This window comes from Helianthus annuus, chromosome 4 (assembly GCF_002127325.2).
Source record: "Helianthus annuus cultivar XRQ/B chromosome 4, HanXRQr2.0-SUNRISE, whole genome shotgun sequence".
Classification (NCBI taxonomy): domain Eukaryota; kingdom Viridiplantae; phylum Streptophyta; class Magnoliopsida; order Asterales; family Asteraceae; genus Helianthus; species Helianthus annuus.
The window spans coordinates 201,825,677-201,842,447 of NC_035436.2; the positions used below are offsets into that span (position 1 = coordinate 201,825,677).

The window sequence follows — 16,771 nt, forward strand, 5'->3', positions numbered from 1 at the left end:
TATATATAATACTTTGGTGAAGTAGCTCAATCATTGCATATGTTCATAAGATTTGGTTACAATATCTGTATATCATCTGCTGCTATAGGTAAAAGATAGCCAGCTTACATTTTTCTTTTACAACAAAATATAGCCAACCACTAGTACATTTGGTCTAAACTAATATAACATCTAAATTTATACCCTACCAACAGGTGATGCTGGTGGTTTCGAAACAAACTCCTCGCGAATTTTAACATTCTTATCACTCGTTGGCGATGATCGTATGTTTTCAGACACTTCTTTCGACTCTCGAACATAATTGACTTGAAAGATGTGAGTCAACTTCTGGCTACTTACAACCGCTACGCAAATAGAGAACGCTTGAAGCATAGACATTGATGGATCGTATTCGAGTGAGTAAAGTCCATCCTCAACCGTAACCAACCGAAAACTACACTTGTTCTTCTTCCCAACCTGCAAACCATCAATTATCAAATTAGTACAAAATTAAAAAAAAAAAAAAAAAAAAAAATTGTCATAAGTTGATGTTGGTTTGGTGGAGCGTTAAGCGTATACCTGGAACGAAAGGTCGAGACAGTTTGAGGACTTGTCGATTTCATTTTGATGACTGAGAATATGAAACTGGCAACCGACGTCCCACCCACCGCAGTCACACGCACCACCAGATCTCCATCTGTCTATCAACGGAGAAGGCGATCCACTGTTCGGCCAGCTATGAACGCCATCCGGAAGAACCGCAATCGTGCTTTTACAACTCCCTATATCTCCACAAACTTCGTCGCTCGGATTCTTCACAACTATAGCAGCTAGCTCCCCATCAAGCGGTTTTTCATCTGTTTTCGTGGTATCACTGCTGTATAATACAGACTCGCGCACCACATAAAGGTCTTTCTCCGGACCGCTAAACTCAGCATGGTAAGAGCTGGAAATCTTCATCTGTCCCACAATATTATACCCGAAACCGTAACTTTTATCTTTTGAACTCTGGTATATCCAACTTCCACTCTTCTTCTTGGTCTCGTGCACCGAATAGAACGCGTAAATCAAGCTCGTATCATCCTTGCCAGACGGTAACTTTTTCACTGCAGCGGCGAGAATGTCGCTGCTGCTTTCAACAACTAGTTTGAAAAACGGGATTCCGTTCTTTAACGTAAGCTGTAAAAGAGCCTGGACATTAGCTAATCTATGTTTCCTGTTCGGAAGTAACTCGTTCTCGATATTGTTAAAATTAAGCCCTAGTTTCGATTTGTGAACCTTTTCATCCAAATGGGATCCTTTGAGCTTCAGCAACGGGTCCAGAATTCTGCGCAAAGGACTCGACCTTGATGGAGTAGTTGCAGCCGATTTCTTCCCGTTGTAGTTGACCGAATCAGGAGATGATGCTTGAAAGTTGACCGGACCGGATCGGGATGAAGTATATGCCGGGCTTAGTTGGGGAACAGCTAAAGTAGTATTACTGTTACTATTACTATTACTACTGCTACTCTCTTTGAAGCTAAAACTTCGGGCCATCTTCCCGAGGCTAAAGCTAAATCGCCTATTCGGCGATGATGACCGTTGTTTACCGTTCATCATCGCAGGCTGTTCGTTTACGTCCACGTCAGCTTTCTTCACAGGTGTCCGGTTAGGAGATTCCACGTCAGCACTGAGAGGCAGTGGGAAAGGGCAAGAGTGAGGAACATCAGAAAACGGGTTTACCGAATCGAACTCTGTTGGAGAATAACAACAACCAGACAGTCGACTCGCGTCTGCATCTATGTCAACATGATTATTATCATCTACCTGTTTCCCTTTGCTACTGTCAACAAGTTCTGCAGTATGATATTGTGGCAGGTCAATCGAAGAAGCCGAAGTTTGCGCTTTTACGGGCTTCCCTCTAGGCCATCGAACACCCGGAGGAAGTTTTCCTTTAGACGAAACGTTTGCCGTTTGTTGAATCTTTTTCTTGTTTCTTGTAAACCTCCCTGATCTACTTTCCACAAATGTGGGATTATTAGTAGACAGTGATGTTGTCTTCATGTTTATTCTCGGTGGGATGCGTTTTTCGTTAGATTTCCAGTTTTCTAAACGATCCCAATCAAGAACTCCGAAACTCAAAGCCTTTCCTTGGATATTATACCCCTTTTCCGCACGCTGGAGATATCCCGGCAAATTCTTCATGTGCTTAACAGGGGCGACATCTTTAACGGGTTCGCTGTGGTTCATTCCGGGTCGCAGGTGACGACCCGTTTGCTCATACAATGGGTTTGCTGTTTGGTTATAATCTAGCGATTTTTTTATCCGGTTTCCTCGCAATGTTACGGCTTTCTCCTGCAGTCTTGTTGAGATTTGTTGTTGTTCTCTTGAACCCATTTTGAGCTGTGTATTGTTGTATCTCATGTCTCATTCATACATACATACATACTATCTGTCAACACATACCACAAAGATATTGTCAAAATCAATATATCACATATTCAAAATTAAAAACAAAACAATTTTTATACCTGTAAAAAAGCTTAGCAAATATATAGAGACAAATTAAAAAAAAAAAAAAAAAAAAAAACCCTAAATCAAACCATTCTACTAGTAATAGTTGCAGAGATTTGTGGTCAAAAAGTCAAAAGAGAAATGTAACAAGTGTGGAAAGAACTTTAAAAAGCAATATGAACAAACAAATCGAGCATTTAGTGATACCTTTTTTGGTCAGCACGTTTGGAATTTAACAAAAAGTATCCCCAAACAGTCCATTAAAACAACAAGGTTAAACCTAATTTAAAACGAATCTAACCCAAGATTTGCAACTGAAATAACTAAAATCATCCGTATATAATTTCAAGATTATACACAAAAGTTCCAGATCCAATGTATGAAATAGCTAAAAATTATTAATAAATAATTAAATATGAAGAAAACCACCACATATACATTGCAACTATTTATCAAAAAAAAAAATATATATCAAATAGAAAACAAATCACATCACAAATCAAATATTATAAATCTCAAATCTGGAAGCTACCTCAGCTTTCTATCAGATGCATTACATGAATCAAACAAGAAAAAACGGATCACAGAGCCAAAAGAAAGGTGAACATATGTATGTAAATGTAATCTTACTCTGTAGTAGTAGAGGATTAATGGTTATTTGTGGACAAGAACAGAGGAAAATGAAGAAATCAAGAAAGTAATATCGAAAAAGACGAAGGAAAACCCCGCGAAACGTGCTCCACTTGGTTCACACAGTGTGTGTGTGTGTTTCTGTGAAGATGAGGAGAGGGGGGGGTGGTTTCGCTTTCAATCGAACGGTTAATAAAAGGGGAAAGAATGAATGAATGATGGGATGTGGATAGTGGGGCCCAGAGGTGACGTCATACGGGATCCCGTGAATCGTGAATAGGAGGGAGGAGCAGCGTGTGTGGGGACAAGTGGCAGGTGGAAGCAGCGACTTCAGATTTGTATTTGTGTGCACCATCAAAGGGCTGGTCGGCCGGTGATGCCCAATCGGATAATGTCATCCTCTTTTGGAAACATTTTTTTATGGTAAAACATGCTTCTCCTTTCGTGTTATTTTTGTTTGGGTGAAGAAGATTAAAGTAAATGTTTGGTGATTTTGGTTTTATGTTAAAAAAGGTGACTTAGTTATATAACAAGATGTTCACAAGGTTAGATTGTGTTATGGTGTTTATCCTTGCTTTGCGACGAGATTTCAATTGGTATCGGTTCGTTTCGCTTACTGGTGTGGTTTAGAGCGCAAAAAAGATGTGTTAACACATCTCAGTTTGTTACGGTAATATACTTGTATATTATAGTTATGGAAGAAAAGTTATTTACAACGGTTTTGTTATATAAAAGTTATCCGGTGTAGTATAATCCATTTAAATTGTGATCATTTATGTTTCAATGGTCATCTATTAAAATTAAGCGGAAAAATCTAATAAAAATACCCTATAATGTGACAAGTGTCTTCAATTTAATTTACTTTATTATATACTAGGTTAGTTTCCCGTGTGTTACACGGGTTGAACAATTTAAACTATATAATAAATATTTCTTGTAAATGGAAATCAAAGACGGAGACATTTATATATATTTGATAAATAATAAAACTAATAATAATAGTAAAAAAATCTCATACATGTGTACATAGTCGTCTGTAAGAATTCATGTACCCTGTTTGAGCTCGAAAAAATATGTTCTTTCGTAATGTTTTAATATTATTATTTAATTTTAAAATAAAATGGGTATTGGGCTCAGTAAGAGCATGTTTGGTTATGTTTTTTGAAACAACTTATAGACTTATTGGGGTTTTGGAAAAGTCAGTATGGAGTGTCTTATTGACTTATTGGTTTTTTTCTCTCACATACACCCATATTGTCAAACATCATTTTGTAGATTATGACTTTTCAAAAAGCCAATAAGTCAATAAATTTTTTCAGAAAGCTTAGCCAAACATGCCCTAAAGCTAATGCCAATGGGTATTGGGCTCACTAAGAGCATGTTTGGTATGCTATTTTAAAAAAATTAACATAGATATCGGTTTTTTTTATATAAAAAACATGTGTCCCTCGAAATCACAGACCCTATGCGATGGTCCTCCCCACACACCCTTATCACACCGCCCATGCATGTGTATACTCATTTAAGTAATCGATATACATTTGATGATATCCTATATTTTTTTTGTATTCAATTAACATTTTTCTATTTAGTATTATTTGCAATTATTAACATTTTTCTAAATGTATATATAGAGTATGAATGTTACTGAATTTTTGAAGAATAATTTTTAATTTTGACATATATATTCAAACTTATAATTATATAATGTAGTCATGAATTTTAATAAAATCCAAAAAAGCGTGAAACCCTTTTCAAATTTCAATAAAAGGGTTATAATTATCAGATAAACATTTTTCTATTTAATATCATCTACAAATTAGAAGATATATTATTAGAAAATAAATATTAAAGAAAGGCGGGAAAACCTAAAAATAGGTGCATCCAATGAATGACACGTGTCACACATTGATTTACTTTATTATATGTATAGACTTGAGATATAGATATAGATTTGTAATTTTTTAAACAAACTAAAAAGATATATTATATATAGTATAAGGTGAAAATGAAATAAAAAATTCCTTTTAGTTAGAAATTGTCTATTTATACAATGTATATATCGTAAGAGATCGTTACGTGTATGTGTGTATATAATGTTCTTATAGATATTTTTCTTATACGTTGGGATGGCTTTTTTTTAAACGAAAACATGTTCGTGTGAATGGGGTGCATAAAGTGTGTAATGAACTCATGATTATTTTATCATAAGCTTTTCTTATGTATAAAAGCATCATCAAATCGATTAAGTATTTTTGTGCCCTTATATATTTGTAATCATATAAATATAAATTAGTTTAATTGATTTGCCTTTTATTGGCTTAACCATTTAAGCAATTATCAAAAGCATCATTATATTTTTAACTTTTGGTTACGTATAAAGGTATTTACCAAACTGTTTGTAGTACAATTGTATCAAGGTTTTGTATTGGTGTCTCTCTATCTTAAAGTAGTGAGCGTTCAACTCTTGTTGGAAAAAAGTGATTGAGATTTTAGAAGTTGATTTAGTTTGTCATTAAAAAATACAAAGTATTTATAACATATGAGTCAAATGTATCTTCTAATACCCACAACTAAGAATGACATATTCGCTCACATAATAAAACATAGTATTACACTTGAACTAAAACTAAAGTATAAAATATACAAGATATATGCTAATTACATAACCATATAATCACATCATTTATCGATACATTTAGCCTTATATTTTTATGGCACATTCTTTACGAGTTATGACCCAGTCATTTATCCACATACCTAGCCTTATGTTTTTATGGCACAATATTTACCACCCAATCAATTCTAGAAAACCACTTACAACTGAAATTTGGGATGGTCAACAACTCAACATAACCCTTTCACATTGTAACTTCCGTGGACCAAATTCCCCTATCAATCAAATGAAAGTTTGTCATTCACATAGAATAGTTTTCAATCTTTTACACGTTTTAAAACACGCATATATATAATGGGTAAAGTTCTTGTACAAATAATCTTAACATACTAAACATACAAATTGAAGGAAAACTCAAAAAGACAAGGTGGCATTTTTGTAATTATCAATAACTATCAAAGTTACTCTACAAATATACCTAAAAAAACCTAACCACTCCCCTCACCCCCAAAAAAAACCTAAACCCCCCACCCCCCAAAAACCTAAAAAAACCTACCCCCCCACCCCCCAAAAACCTAAAAAAAAACCTAACCCCCCCCCACCCCCAAAAACCTAAAAAAACCTAACCCCCCACCCCCAAAAACCTAAAAAAACCTAACCCCCCCCCCCCCCCCAAGCTAAAATGCTAAAAACTAAACCCCCAAAAAACCTAAAAAAATCTAAAAAAATAAAAAAAAAAAAACACAAATTATTTTATTTTATTTTTTAACATTTTTTATTAAAAAATCGCTACTTTTAGTAGCGGCAAAAAAAAAAAAATTTTTTTGCTAACGAAATGTAGCGATTTTTTTAATAAAAAATGTTAAAAAAAAATTTGTGTTTTTTTAGGTATTTTTGGTTGTAACTTTGATAGTTGGTGGTAATTACAAAAATGCCACCTTGTCTTTTTGGGTTTTCCTTCAATTTGTATGTTTAGTATGTTAAGATTATTTGTATTTGATCTTTTGCCTATATATAATAAGGCTTTAGGTTGGTTAATATGATATGTTAAATAACAGTTCATGTTTTGGGTTGACACGTCTAACTTGTTTGATAAACATGCTGTGTTTGGGTTGACGTAATACAACTCGCTTAAAATATTCTAACCTATTTACGACAACTTTAACTCGTTTACAACTTAATTACAACTCGTTTATAATCCCCCAATCTATTTATGACAGGTTTAACTCATTTAAAACTTAATTACAACTCGTTTACAATTTGTCAACATGTATGAATCGTTCAGATAAACGAGTTAAATTGGTCATTTTCATATTAGATGGTTTTAAATGTGTTGAGTAAGGGTTAATGTCTTTAGCAAGAATAAATATATAAGTCATGTTCGAGTTAGCAATTTAAACTTGTTAACTCAACACAATTGAAACCCTAGTTGGTTCTATACTTCTACTTATATTTTGTAGTGCGCTGCCACATTTTCCGAAAGAATGTGTTTTGTTGTTCGGTGGGACTGTCTCTAACGTTCTTGAGTCTAGATATATATTGCAACATGTAGAGAACTCGTGATAAGATGACCTAAAACAATAGCTTTGAAAACACCATGTAGCGGTCAAATAACTAGTGTACAAATGGTAGGCCCTATGTGTTAGTATGCATATGCATGCACATAATATGTATGTGGGTTAGGCCACATAGATTAGGTGAAATATGAAGTGGGGCGAAGGCAGTATGTTGTGTAACCGACGAAAAATAGCGGCCCGCAAGCCTGAGCACCGCAAAAAATCCTTCCGAAGCTGGGGTGCCCTCCTGAAGACCAAGCTGCCCCAGACAGTTAAGTATGATGTGTAACCGATGAAAAATAGTGGCCCGCAAGCCTGAGCAACGCCACACAATCCTTCCCGAGCTGGGGTGCTCTCCTAAAGACCAAGCTGCTCCAAACGGTTAATTTCAGCATTACTATAGCCATTAAACAACTGCTAAAAAATAGTTATTAAGTTTAAAAATCCGTCCCATGTATATCCAACTCAAATCTTCATTATTTTCATCACAATCTTAAATATTCTCTCGCATAACTTTTATTACATTCTTACCTTTTCACACCACTTCAGTGGATTCAGCTGCCCGTAATCCTGAGAAAGTTGATTCAAGCCTAAACAAATGCAAAGATCAACCTGAATTTAATCCGCAACCTTTTCTAGAATAAGAGTTATTTTAGCATCGGCAGATCTAGGGGGAGATTGTCGGGTTATGTAAGATCTGCTGATGATAAAAGCCAAAACCCAAGAGAACCATCTTCCCTGCCTGACAGAATAACTTAGAACACAATTCAATGTCCAGAAGTTTCCTCTCTTGAAAGTTATGTAAGATCTGCTGATGATGAAAGCCAAAACCTAAGGGAACTGTAAGGACCTGCACGAAAATGTCCTAAAACGCTCCGTAAGTAATAACCCGGACTCTTAAAACCCTAATTTTTATGAAAAATCAAGAAAATCAAAGTTTATCACTTGGTCGTGGGCCGCGAAGGACTTAAGTAAAGTCTACGCGGGGCGCGACAGCTATGCAGATCGCCAGATAAGCTTTAGGGCCACGTGCCGCACACGTGGCAGGTCTAGGGGTTGACACGGCAGCCCTAGCCGTCGCTAGGGTGGCCTTCGCGGGCCGTGAAGGATTGCCCTTCAGGCTTACGCGGGCCGCGAAGAAGTCAAAACTCAGCTATAAAAGGGACGTGCATGGGCAGTTCAAAACTGTCGAAAATTTTCTTCAAAACTGCTTCCTTTCTGCTGAAAATAATATGTTTTAGTGTCGAGACGCTGCTACGATAACAGGGTAATAACTCGATCACTGCTACGATACAATGTCCGATCGATTGAAACCGATCCGATGGATGTTTAAGTGCTGCCTGAATTCGGGCTATACTTTGTCATTCGTCGTGAGTGTTTTTTTATTTCGTGAAATTATCGTAAATGTTGTATTAAGTTACTAACCTAGTTTCGTTTGCATTATTTAACTAGGTTACCAGGCTTAATCAGTATGCGGACTCTGTCCAGTTAAACTTGCAATGTGAGTCATTCTCTTTTTATCAAATTGCTTTACAAAACCCCAAATGTTTTCTAGTTATACTTTGCAGTGATTAAGTCTTTGCTAATCTTAAGTTACTGGCAGTAAGCGGGGTATTGTGCACATTACTGTTGTTTATATCACTTTAGATGGGCGAGCCTAATTAGTGATATACGTCACTAGTGGGTGACAGGACCCAATAATGGTATGACCACAGTCATAGATCTGGTCGAGTGACAACTGAACCAGCTAATTATAAGATAGGGGCAAATGTGAAAACTCTTAATGCTGTAAATTATAACAATGTGTCATTTTGTGCAAATTGAATGACTCGCCAGTATTTCCCCGCTGACAAAATCTTTTTAAACATGTTTTAGGTGATTTACTGTGAACAAGGAAGAGTGCCGCGTAACACTCCAGCTTGAATAAAGTGACTCAGTAAATAAATAAACATGTTTTTGTAATCAGGGGATTTTCCAGTGAAATTCCTTTATTGTCAATTACAGGTTTTGTCCCAAAACTTGAAATAAAATAAATGGGTGTTTTCAGTTTAAACGATCCTGTTAAAATTTCCGCTGCCAAATTAAGCACCAATACCACGGGTTTCTGTCCCGCGACTTCTGAACCAGGTAAAACCGGGTCGGGGGCCGTGATAGGAACCATTTTCCCTGCCTGACATAATAACTTAGAACATAATTCAATGTCCAGAAGTTTTCTCTCTTGAAAGTTATCCAAACAACCACCAAAACTACTGGAATAAAGAACTATTGCCCTAAAGATACAAGACAACATGTACAAGTGCTAGAATGAAAAATGTTGGGTTAACTGGTCAATAGTCAAAGTCAACAAAGTGAAGACTGAAGATTAGAAGACCTAGTCAACAAGTCAAAGAAAGACCAGAAGTACTGGATTCAAAAAATGCTGGAATCCACTAGCAATTTTGGAATCCTAGTTGTTTACTTGTAATTTTATGCCAGATATGTTTTAGTTGTTTATTTACTAACTGTTCAGCATGTTTGCACAATTGCTGGCAGTTACAACATTTAATGGGTTGTTTTGGGTCATTTTCATGGTGATGCCACTAGTAGTTCTCTCCTCTATAAATAGTTCACTTTGTAATTTGTAAAGGTAACTCTAAGAGCCAAAAAGCGAAAGAACTTAGAGAGAGAGAGAGATTTCGTCAGGTGAGGGAGAGTACTATTGTATAATTGATTGTAATCTGATATAGGAATCATATTGTAACACCTCGGAAATTTACGTCCAATAATGCATTGACACGTGGCATAGGCTTTGGATATGTGAAAACATACTTTAGAGGGACTAAAGTTGACAAACAGTGAAACTATGGGAATATAAGGGTCCAAAGTGTCAACAATGGAAAAATAGGCTCTACAATAACCCTAGATGGTGTTTATAATCCTAAACGGATATATCATGGATCATACAAAGCGGAAAATGAAAGAAAGTGAGGAATTGCAAACTACAGGGGCTAATTGTGTCAACATGTTGAATGTATACCTCTGAGTGATCTTTTGGCAAACCCGAAGCTTTGTAATGATAAAATATACTCACTAGAATATGTGGTAAAAATTTCATGAAGTTTCGTTATCGTATGAGAAAGTTATGATCAAAACCGTGCACGAAGGGTTAAATGCGTCAACGTTGAAATTCGTGACTTTTCGGGAAAGCAAAAAGTTAACCAAGGACTTTACCATGTTTGTAAATGTCCCAAGGTCCTTAAAAATCATATTTGAGGGTCTAATGTGCAAGAAAAATAGCTAAAACCACGTAACAAAGGACCAAGGACCAAAACATCAACATTTAGAAGGTTTTTGTGGATCAGAAGAAGCCAGGCGGCCCGCCTGGGGTTCTTATGCGGGCCGCGTGACCTGCCCAGCGACAGAAAACAGCCAGATGTCAGTTATGGGTCTGATTTCGAGTTGTAACCAACTGTATCCGACTCCAGAGCCTCACCAATGGAATTACATGCAACTAGGGGCACTTGGACTCATCTTACAACATCTCTAGACTATTGTGGCACCCTCTAATGAGATCAAAGTTGGCATAAAAGGGTCTTGAAGCTTGCAAACATTCAACACTTGTAGTTACAAAAATTCACAAAATCAATTCTGGAGCTCTCTGGTCATCAACAAGGGTTCATAGGGCTTCCTACTTGTTATTAGGACTCTTGTAAGTGTTCATACCCTTCTCTAATTCGTTCTAGCTTAGTTTATTAACCGAAAGTCAATCCGTCGTAAATTTAGTTTGACTTTGTGATTAAACGAAATTGGCTCAGTCATTTCTCGAATTGAAAGTACCTACAAGTTGGTATTTATGTGGGTAACAAACCCTTAAAAGGGTATTTTCAGATTCCCACTCTAAATATGATAATTGTCGAGTCAAAGCTTGTTTCAAAAAGTCAACAGAATGTGTATTTGCAAATTTAAGCATGATTAGCAATGTAGGGTACATGCAACCTATTTGATCATTAATATAACTTGGTAATCAATGTAAGAACGTGTCTCAACAAGTTCATCTCGACAATTTTCAGTTTAAACCCGGATGGGAACCGAAAGTCTCATAAATTGACTTTTTCTTTGACTCTCAATTCTGATCCATGCATGCATGTTTGAGATCTGACTTAGAGCTTATTTTGAACCAATTTCATATATGTACAACTCTCTGAGATTTTACAACTTGGTTCAATACTCATCCGATGCATATGCATGTTTCCGATTTATGTTTAAAAGTTGACTATTATGCCCTTTTTGCTATAAAATGCGATTTTTGAAAAAGTGAAAGAGTAGAAACGTTTGTTACTGATTTATAAGCTTGCACTTAAAATTTGATATCAGTTTGAGGTCTAGATTAAGAGTTATGCTCAATATCGTAATTTGAAAGCTTTATGTTAAGTAAACGGCGTAATTAGCGTATAACCTATTTAAGCCCAATTTTTAATATCAAACTTTTTACCCACTGATGTTATATAATATTTTGGGATTTTTGAAGATTTTTATTTAATTTTTGGCTGAGCATAGCATAGGTCTCTAAGTTTAATTCGGTTAATACCGATTTTGCCCTTTTTGGCCATAAAATGAGTTCTACAAATCCTTTTGACCCCAAACCTTTTTCTACTGATTTCATTTGTTAAATAAAATTTGAGCCTTCTGGAATTATAAAAATCTCAGCTTTCTTTTAAAAACCCGGAAATGGCTCCAAATCGGCTTTTTAAGCGTTTTTAACGCATAGTATGCACTATAATCACATTAGACACATAAGGCTAATACCTACTGATGTTTTTAGTATATTTTTATATAATAACAGTAAGCACAAGTTTTTTGAACTCAGGTTTCCAGTTTTGACCGTTTGAGCCTTGTGAAATTACCAAAATACCCCTAAGGGGCATAGTTTGGTTTTAAATGATAAGTTTCACATATGGGTCATAACCTACTGTTATAACATATTAAATTAAGTGTATTTGCTGTATAAATCAGACCTGTAACTCAGATTACAAATTTAACTCTTTTATAATCTTTTAAATGACCAAAATGCCCTTATGAGGCGTAAATTGAGTTAAATTTCGTATGAGGCATAATAGAAGACATCTTACTGATAGTATAACATATTTAAGGCATATTATCTCAGGAAACTTGCATATGACTCTTATGGTTACCCGTAACGCTCTTTTAACATTCGGTTCGGTTTATGTAACTAGTTTGCATAAATTGACCGAAACGGGTCAAACATTATCATTTTTGTCTCAAAATCCAGAATGTATTTAGCATACCCATATTATACAAGTATTCAAACTTGTCGGGTCTAAATCACGTTCTATCCGGTCTTCGCTTAATCGTGCGTTTGAACCGTATCGTCCTTAAAACTAACTGGTCTAAGCTTAGGCTTAAATAAAGATCCGTTAGGAATCTAATAGGTTATTATAAACCTTTGTTCCAGAATAGAAGAACCAGTAAAAGCTACCTTCACTTGCTAGTTGTGATTTATACTTACCAAGGTAAATACTTTTAACTTATTTTCCCTATACGGGCTTGGGTTACCCCGGAATTCGTGATCCTGGCTCAGACGATAGAGCCGGATGAGGGGAGACCCTCACGTCCGGTTCCGCTTGATTGAGCATCAAATCTTACATCCTTGGGTGGTTAATTGAATAATTTGATCGGCTCGTTTAAACAGTCTTGTTTACTTTAAGCCTTTGGGGGATTAATGACCATGTCCCGGATATCCTTGGCATCATCTTACGAGATGGCCACGACCAGAGCACGAGGTGTAGGCGTACACCTCTCAGTGTATAACTCATTATTGTGGTGTGTCTATTGATCTTTAACCCGGACAAGATCCGGGCTACTGAACGCACAAGTAACATGTAATTCGTTCACAAGATTATAATAAATAATTATCCCAAGTTATAAAAATGTTTTGTGCCTTGAGCATTCAAATCAATTTTCAACCTTTTCAAAATGAGTCAGTTAAATTGTATTTACCAGTGTAAACTGACGTATTTTTCCAAAAGGTTAAGTGCAGATACTACACGTAATAGGCTGGCTGTCTTCTAGAGCGTCCACAATAAGTCTCGCAAGCTTGGATGACAATAAATCTGTTGAACAATATCTTATTTTATTTTGATCCGCCTGTGGATCCGTTTCAACTATTAGTGATATTTAATATTACACTCTATTAAAGTTGAAATGAATCTATATTTGCTTCCGTTGTGCATTTATATATTGTGTTGTTTGTCTATGATGATGCCAACTACGTCACTATACTCCCCACCGGGCCCACCGGTGACACGTGGAAATTAGGGGTGTGACACATATATGAATCATTTGTCAGTCATTCTCAAATCCCGCAGTATCTATGATGATGTGTTTATTATTATTTGTTAATATTCAAACTGTTTTATTAAAAACACACACAATTCACCAACTCTGGATCCGACATAGGGTTTTCTCATGAGCCAAATGACTAAAATGCCCCTTGACCATTAACCCCTTTAACAGAATAAACCAAAACCGTTAGAGGAGGGAGGCAAAATGCAAAAAAAAAAAGTACAGGGTGGCAAAACCAAAAGCTTTTGAAATAGGGTGGCAAAGTGAAATCTGCCCAAAACCACATGGAGGCAAAGTGGACGTCACGCTACTTTTTTTAATAACTTACACCATAAAATCAAGCAATTTATTCTTTTTAATATGAGTATAGTATTGCTATAGTTTTCTAATTAAAAAAAATGATAGGTTACATGATTAATAGTATCTATGGATGAGAAATAACTGAACCCTTAACCGAAATCAAACAAATAACATACCAAACTGAACAAAAATCAAACAAAAACTGAATAAATAACATACCAAAAAACCGGATTAACAAAAAGTTGGTTATCGATTTTTTTTGTACCGCTAGTTAACCCAAATCAATAGAATCGAAACGAACCATTCATGTATTTCTAGATTTTATACTTCTATTTCATGTATTTATTTTAGTTTCATTTCATGTATTTCTTAGACCATGAGTAGTGGTGACCGGTGAGGCATGTACTTTGGTATTTTTTGACACGTGGCGTCCACGTCATCAACGCCTTAAAATGGGGCAAAATGGAGTAGTGATGAGGTATGTGGTTTTATAATGGGTTTAGAAGTAACAAAAAACATATGATTGGTTAAGGACAAAGCCTACAAATCTCCCCTCTCTCTCTCTCTCTCTCTCTCTCTCTCTCTCTCTCTCTCTCTCTCTCTCTCTCTCTCTCTCTCTCTCTCTCTCTCTCTCTCTCTCTCTCTCTCTCTCTCTCTCTCTCTCTCTCTCTCTCTCTCTCTCTCTCTCTCTCTCTCTCTCTCTCTCTCTCAACCACGAGAGAAGGCCATAAAACCCAAATCACACTAGGTGAGGGCGGTGTTCACCACGTGGTGAGCTCGTGGTTTAGCCAACCATGAGCCATTACGCATGGTGTAAGCAAAAAAAATTAACCAAAGTTGGGTTTTGATTACTAACAAAAATTAACCGAACCAAACTAAAATCAACAATCTAACCAAATAAACAAAACTGATTAGCCAAAAACCGATTAATTAACAAGATAGATTAACCGGTGGCTTCGGCTTCTTCGGTTAAGGCCAATAATCGAACCGAACCGAACCATGCACAACTCTATGTGTGCTTCGTTGCATCGCGTGGACACCATTCTAATGTTTATATATATAGAGGCCGGTTAACGTACAAAATGTCTTAACGTACGATGCGTACACGAGGCATTATTAACATGCGAATACTTGTAACTAACATGCGAATTGGGTTTTTCATAATAACATGCGAAATTGTATGGGTTTCCATACAACATGTGAAAATGTATTTTTTCATGTGAACATGCGATATTTCTTTTACAACATGCAATATTGTTTTTTTTTACCGTGCGAACTTTCGTTTTTATAACACGCGATATTTCTTTTACGGGTTTATAACATGCGAACTTGCCTCACAAACGCGTCGTACGTTAAGGCATATTGTACGATATATTTTTCATGTGTATATATATATAACATGTGTGTATATATATAATCCTCTTGGGAACATAGGCGTGCAGATTTTCCATCTTTCATACGACCTTTTTGACTTCTGATTCCTTGATATCCACCTATTAGAAATGATTTGGTATTTTCCTATATTTTATTTCTATATATTAGAAATGAGGGTTAATCCTAAGAAAAAAAATTGAAAGAAAAAAATATATTGTGAAATGATTTGGTATTTTCCTATATTTTATTTCTAAAAGACCTCGCTGCTGTAGGTTGGGCCTTGTGGAGGTGGCCGAGATAACTTTGTACAATAGTAACAAAGTTTTAAGAGTGTTTTAATTAGGTCACTCATAATTTTTTTTTGTTTCAATTAAGTCATTCAAATTTCATTTGATGTTTCAATCCTAAATATTTTACCTAAATAGATGGTCATCCATCCTACATGGCATTTATTAAGGTTTTTTATTTAAAAATTTGTTGACATGGCACATAAATGTCAAATGGGCTAGAAGAAAATGCGAAATAGATTTAAAAAAATTTTAAAAAATTGTAGAAAAGTTAAAAAAAATGCAAAAAAAATTAAAAAATGTGATTTTTTTTTTCAAAATCTCTAAAAAGGTATCAAAATTTTTATAAAATCGTAAAAAATAGTTAGATGTCAGTAAATTTTTAATGAAAGAAAGTACTAATTACTCCTACAGCAAAAACATTTAAATTATAGTCATAAAAGAAGATAAACAACTAACCATAAATAAATGCCATGTAGGACTATGACCTGTTATTCAGGTAAAATATCTAGTATTAGAACACCAAAATAAAGTACAATGATCTAATTGGAACAATAAATTTTATTAGTGACCTAATTGGAATACTCTTAAAACTTCATTACTATTCTGTGGCATATTAAAGATCCTATCGTTTATATATATTTTCTCTGTGGAATGGTATAATATATGTGTTTAAACATCTTTTTGACACGGGTACAGATAGATTAATATATCATAAAATGTTTTTTCTTGTGTTATGCTTAGAGAAGTGAAAACACCAATGTCATGTACTCAAAGAGTGTCTCTTTCCCTCACTTTCTAGTTGAGACGTTTTCTCACCTTAAAAACTAGTTTCTCTCTTTCTTTCATGAGGAGAAACTACACCATCATATTTTCTCATCGTCGGTTTTGGGTGGTCAAACGGAAGAACTACCCCACCTTTTCTCATCCTCACTTCATCATCTATTTCCTTCACTCTCCCATAAAATACTTTATTATAAATGGTGTTTATATATTATTATCAATATCCAATAATAAAACTATTCAACATAAATACATATATAAAAAACTTTTTTCATATGAAAGAATTGGGGTGATGAGTGAACGGGACCACCTAACCTAACATCAAGTGTATTAAGTGCACTAGGCTCTTGTTGAAAAAAATGGTAGCTTTTGACTTGCAGAGGACTACATGTCAAACCAGATATATAAAA

The 16,771-nt window shown here is 35.4% G+C and overlaps 1 protein-coding gene across 2 annotated transcripts; it reads right to left on the reverse strand.

The window, feature by feature from the left end:
* On the reverse strand, positions 1–3,294 carry LOC110937922. Of its 2 annotated transcripts, none has more exons than XM_022180388.2 (3): positions 3,103–3,294; positions 559–2,410; positions 1–456 (listed from the first exon to the last, which is right to left on the reverse strand). In XM_022180388.2, the coding sequence occupies exons 2-3, from the start codon at positions 2,380–2,382 to the stop codon at positions 178–180; spliced, it is 2,103 nt and encodes a 700-aa protein (XP_022036080.1). In that variant the 5' UTR covers positions 2,383–2,410; positions 3,103–3,294; the 3' UTR covers positions 1–177. The 2 variants fall into 2 exon arrangements, with proteins under 2 accessions (XP_022036080.1, XP_022036081.1); XM_022180389.2 differs by having other exon boundaries at positions 3,005–3,294.
* Between the last annotated feature and the right edge of the window lie 13,477 nt (positions 3,295–16,771).